The 5,981-nt window shown below is 52.9% G+C and overlaps 1 protein-coding gene across 1 annotated transcript; it reads left to right on the top strand.

Moving 5' to 3' along the window:
* Positions 1-228: 228 nt before the first annotated feature.
* Positions 229-2,551, top strand: HOXB2 (homeobox B2). The gene is made up of 2 exons (XM_033089122.1): positions 229-731; positions 1,460-2,551. Exons 1-2 carry the CDS (start codon positions 350-352, stop codon positions 2,140-2,142), a joined length of 1,065 nt encoding a protein of 354 aa, XP_032945013.1. The 5' UTR covers positions 229-349; the 3' UTR covers positions 2,143-2,551.
* Positions 2,552-5,981: the final 3,430 nt, after the last annotated feature.

Raw genomic sequence — 5,981 nt, forward strand, 5'->3', positions numbered from 1 at the left:
TGTCTAGGTCGGGGTCCTCTAGAGTTTTTGAATCAATTAAAGCAAATAATGCTCTCTGTTTTCCACCAGGCCTAGACGAGCGATTGGCCGAGGCCGGTCCCGTGACCACGAATTCCCTGCAATTTCGCCGGAGTCCTGGGTTTAATAGAGAGAGTCCCCATACGCTTGTATTTATCAGCAATATACAATTATAAAGGCCCAAAATTAAAAAAAAAAAAACGAGAGAGAAATCTCCCCCTCCCAAAATCGCTCCATCACATAAACCTGGGGGGGGCAGGAGGGGGGGTCCCTTCCGATCCTCCCTCCTGACGCCCCCCCCAGCAGGCCCCCTCCCCCTCCACTGAAAGCCATGAATTTTGAATTTGAGAGGGAGATTGGGTTTATAAACAGCCAGCCTTCGCTCGCCGAGTGTCTGACTTCCTTCCCCGCTGTCTTGGAGACATTTCAAACTTCATCAATCAAGGAGTCGACATTAATTCCTCCTCCTCCTCCTTTCGAGCAAACCTTCCCCAGCCTGCAGCCAGGCGCCTCCACCCTTCAGAGACCCGGGAGCCAAAAGCGAGCCGAAGATGGGCCCGTTCTGCCTCCGCCGCCGCCTCTCCCAGCCGCCCCCCTGGCTCCCGAGTTCCCCTGGATGAAAGAGAAGAAATCCGCCAAGAAACCCAGCCAATCCTCCACGTCTCCTCCGGCTGCCTCCTCGGTCCCAGCCTCCGGGATCGGCTTGCCCGCAGGTCGGTAAGCGAAGTGGGGGTGGGGTGAGGGACAGCTAGGGAGGGGGAGAAAGAGCGATGGGGGAGATAGACAAGGTGGCGAGTCTGTTGGGGTTCCTTGCCCCATGGATTCCAGGGACGAGGAAGCAAAGTAGACCGCTGGGGTGCAGGCCTGGCCGCTGCCAGATTTTTCCTCCCTACAGCAGATTTTGGAAGATGATTGGGGAAGAGCTTTTTCTCTGCTAGGAGAAAGAATTCTATTGACCCTCCTCTGTGTGGAGGAATCAGAGTGTTGTTGCTGGGATTGAATCTGAGGGCAGGAAAAGATTCGGTCCCATTTCCCCCAGCTCTCAGACAAGAGAGGGGATCTGAGAGCTAGGGAGGAAAGCGGGTGAGGAACAATCTTTAAGAAGCCTCTCCCCGGGTGGTATTGGAAAGTGCAGAATTGAGGGGTCCAGTAGGACTGTGGGAGGAGGCTCTGAGGTTTTGGGGCTGAAGTGGAACCGCTCCCTACCCCCTGCGTGGCCCGTGGGCGGCTCTCTGAATGCTTTGTCCTGACATGGGCCGGGTGTGCTGGCGAGGAGGACGCGAAAGAAGGGAAAAGCAGTGAGAGCGGCTCGCTTGGGTGGGCGGGAAGGGGGAGGGCTGCTGATACTGTTTTTGGAGGATGGGGTAGTCTTTATTTCAGCCGAACTGAGGTTGGAAAGAAGACACGGCCCGCTTTGACGCCCAGCCTGCTTTCCCTGCAGATGGCCCGGGGCTGGCGGAGACGGCCGGCGGCGGGGCGCGCAGGCTGCGCACCGCTTACACTAACACGCAGCTGCTGGAGCTGGAGAAGGAATTCCACTTTAACAAGTACCTGTGCCGGCCGCGCCGCGTGGAGATCGCGGCCTTGCTGGACCTCACCGAGAGGCAGGTCAAAGTCTGGTTCCAGAACCGGCGCATGAAGCACAAGCGGCAGACGCAGCACCGAGAGCCGCCCGACGGGGAGCCAGCCTGCCCGGGCGCCCTGGAGGACACCTGCGAGCCCGCCCCGGAGCCCGTGGCTAGCCCGGGCCGCCCCTCCGCCTCGCGGGCGGCGCAGGAAGCCAGCTCTCACCCTCCTGAGGTCGCGCCGGGTCCCCTGGGCGCCCCGGGAGCCCTACCTTTGGCCTCTAGCAGGGATGGCGCGAGGGCGCCGAGCCCCGGCTGCGACCTGCACGGGGTGGGCGGGCTGGAGCCGGAGCCTTTGCCTGAAGACGCCTTCTCCGAGCGGCAGGATTCGCCTTTCCTGCCGGACCTCAACTTTTTCGCCGCCGACTCCTGTCTCCAGCTGCCCGGAGGCCTCTCCCCCAGCCTGCGGAGCTCCCTCGACAGCCCGGTTCCCTTGTCCGAGGAAGAGCTGGACTTCTTCACCAGCACCCTCTGTGCCATCGACCTGCAGTTCCCCTAACTGGTCCCCTCCTGCCAGCCCTTCCGTCCCCCACCCCTCGGTTGTCTAATGGAAAACCCCAAGGTGGTTAGACGTCTTTCTGTGTTTTGCTAAAATTCAGGTATTATTGAATTAGCGTTTAATTCACTTCCTTTCTTCTTTCTCTAAAATATTGGGCACTCGGGCGTCTTTTTCAAGTCACACAGAAAAAATCCGTTTGGTAGACTCCTTCCAAGGAAATCTCAGGAATAATTAAACTTTAGGGGGGGGCTTTCTTGAAAAAAAAAACCCACAAAAAACTAGAGGAACCTATTTTCCTCTTTTTTTAAGTTTTAGACGGTAGATTATTTATTAAAATTCTTTAATAGGAAAAGGGGAAAGTATTTATTGTACATTATTTTCATAGATTAAATAAATGTCTTTATAATACGAAAATGAGTGTTTGTGTTTCCCCCTTTTCCCCCACAGCCCCTAGACCGTCCTCGCTCCCTCAGTCCCGCGCGGGGTTGGTCTGGCCCTGGGCCGGCTAAGTCCGGGTGGTACAAAAGTGGCCCGCAGCTCCCACAAGACTGGGGCTTTGCTGGAAGCTCGGTCACCTCGCCGTCCCTTAATAGATGAGATGGCCTTTGGCCCTGCGCTGGTGTTCCCCGGCTTCGACTTAGACATAAAGATGGGCGGTGCAGGGAGAGGGTGTGCTGCCCACAGAAGAGGGTGCAAGGAGAGGAGGCCTCGGGAACAGGCTTCGGAGTCGTGGCGGGGAGTGGGGGTGCGGGGGAGGACACAGGCTTAGCTAAATTGGGAGGGGTCCTAGGGTTTCCGAAGCTTCTCGCTTCAATGCCCTACGCCTGACGGAGGGGGCTTTTTCCAGAGAACAGGGAGCCTGGGGACGCGAGGCCTGGGGACGTGGCCAGGCTGAGGAGTGGAGTGGGCGTCGGGGCTTTTCTGAGGACGCAGGATCCCGTGCCCCGGCATGGTAACGGGTCTCCAAGTGGGAAGAAATGCGGCCGGACATCAATGCTCTTCAGTCCCCGCAGTCACTCCAGGGCTCCTAGGGTTGGGAGAGCGTCCGAAGGGCGGCGGGCCGACGAGCCCAGGGAGGTCCGGGCAGCGTGGGCAGGCGTTTGGCCTGCAGGGAGGGAAGGAGGAGCGAGGAGAGCGGGAGGGAGACAGGGAAGCCAGGAAGATGCTCAAAATGGCGCTGGGACCGGGCGGCAGGGAGGGCGAAGGAAGAGCTGGTGGCCGCCATGACAGCCGCTGCAGGAGGCGCGGAGTCCCGCCCAGGGGACCTATCCCCGCGTCCACCTTCTCCTTTCCCGGTCGTCCAGACGCCAAGGAAGAAAGGGAGCCAGGGAGCTTCCTTTTAGGTTTTGTTTATTTTAAAATTGAGCCCAGCGGATCCCGAGGACGCGAGATGGACGGAGATTCCGCGTGCGGGTGGGAAAGGGAGGGGGCGCGGCGGGTCTGCAGGCCCCGGTCGGCCTGGGCGACTCAGACTCTGGATCCTTCGCTCTGGGATTTGAAGCCCGGCCAGACTTTCTCCAAATGCAGACCTACCTGTCTTTGCCAACAACTTCATTTGCCACCTCAATACTATCTCCTATTCCCCACCGCACCCTGCCCGACGACTTGCAAACCCGGTAAGCGGGAAGCAAGGATCGATCTTCCCCATCTGCCTTCTGGTTTCTTCCGGGAACGTGGAGATTTAAAGGGCCCTGGAAAGCCATCCATCCTCAGGTTTATTTAATATTTTTCGAGCTCAGAAACAGACACCGCAGGGCTACCTCCCTAGCACATGCTGCCGTTCTCTAAAAGCAGTTTATTTCGTGGGCCTCCCAGACTTTTCCCTGGACCCGCAGGACCGGGACTTGGAATAGAAGGCACCGAGAAGCAATGAGTGTCAGGAAAAGCCAGGAGCCCTCATGGTTCGTGACATATAGGACTAGACAGGCCCTAGCATATTTCTTTTAGCTGGTCCCTCATTGTGGGAAGTACACACATCGTATGCAGCTGAAATTTAATCCCTTAAACTGTCTTAATATAGAATTCATCTCCTGCATTAAATAATCTTATGTCATGTTAAATTGTACTTATTTATTTCATAAATAAATTAATATAGAACAATTAGATGTGTTATAATAATATCATGTATCTTATTAGTTTACTTTTCCTCATAAAATATATAGGTATGAAATAAATCCAATATATTAAAGTAATAATACACAGCTTATTGGCTTGTGTGTTTATTTTCCCCATAAATAAGTGAATATACAATATATTAAAACCACACTATACATCTCTTTGGGCTGTGTGTTTATTTCTCCATAAAATATGCCCATAGGCAGTGTTTAACATCTTAAAAATCACAGCGCATAACCATCTCTGCACTGACAAAATGAAACAGACATTTCAGCTGGGGCTTTGATTTCTGTGGACAGCCAAACTGGATAATTTGGTCTAATTAAAAATGCTCTTTCAGCTAGAGCAGGTTGTTACAAAGATCAAAAATACCAGAAAGATCATGCTAATTGCCCACCTTCCAGCTTTCTGTGGTCAAAAGGAGAGCACCCTTCATCAATGCCAAAAATGCAGGATCTGCTCTGCTGGAGAGAATTCACATCCTGGGATCATGACGTGGTCTGCGATACTCGGGCTTCTGAGGCTCCAGTTCTCTAAGAGCCTTGCTGCTCTACAGCCCAGCAGCATCAGCACTACCTGTGAGCTAGTAAGAAATGCAGAATCTTAGGCCCTCCTGCAAACTGAATCAAAAGTTCAATTTATCAGATTCCCCAGGTACTTTGTATGCACATTAAAGTTTGAGAAGTACTGCTCGATCCTAATGCCACCTTGCTCTTTGTCTTCCTCTCATACTTAAGAATTTTTTGACCCACTTTACCTGGCCACTGCCTTCCAATCCTCCCCAACCCAAATCAGTGGCCCAAAGGGCAGGGAGCCTCAGCTCCTGCCTGAGGCTGCAACTGTCCTGATTCCTCCCTGCCAAAGTGAGTGGGGAGCCAGGAGGGTCTAGACGAAGGCTCAATCTACCTGTTTATAGATATAGGTACTCTGTGTATCCTGGGGGTGAGAAAGAACCAATCCAATGGAATCAGGAGGTCCAGCATTTCCCTTGGCTGATTATTAGACAGGAGTTGGAAATCTTTTTACAAACAGCACATAAGCCTTTCTCTGTCTCTCTTATACTCACAGAACTCACCATCTGATGCCACCACAGAAGAACAAAAAGGCAATGCATTTCCAAAAGGAAATGACTCCTGCTTTCAATCTTCTCACCCAATTTCAAATTCAAAAGAATGCCCGGCAATTTGGTATTCAAAAGGGATAGGGATTCAGCAGCCACTGTTCCAAATGAGCTTTTTCCTTGTGTCATCTCTGGGGTCATCCTCTTTAGCCTGCGTTTTCCTGGCTGGCTATGCAGAAGGAAGGAGAAGAGGAGGGGTTCCCAGAGAAGCCAGCAGGTCCCCCAGTGATGGCAAGTTAGAGGGCAGTGCCAGGCGGCTACACTCACTCATCTCATCCTGATTGGGTCAGGACCAACTGTGAGTGGCCTGTAGCACAGACTGGATATAAATTGACTGTGGTTGGAGTGGGAAGGTTTCAGTGCCATCACGAAAGCTTCTGGTCAGTCTGCCCTGATATTAGTGAGTCATTCTTTTAAGAAGAATGGCTCATTAATATTATAGTGAAAGCAAAGGACCATTAGATTGAGGAATTATTTGCAATCACGATAACCCTGAGTCATTAAAAAAAATGTAACTCATGCCTGGGCAAGTCCCTTCCCCTTTCCAGACCTCAGTTTCTCCATCTGTAAAATAAATGGAAGAATTAAATGCCTTTAGTGTCCT

The sequence above is a fragment of the Rhinolophus ferrumequinum genome, chromosome 21, assembly GCF_004115265.2.
Source record: "Rhinolophus ferrumequinum isolate MPI-CBG mRhiFer1 chromosome 21, mRhiFer1_v1.p, whole genome shotgun sequence".
Lineage (NCBI taxonomy): Eukaryota > Metazoa > Chordata > Mammalia > Chiroptera > Rhinolophidae > Rhinolophus > Rhinolophus ferrumequinum.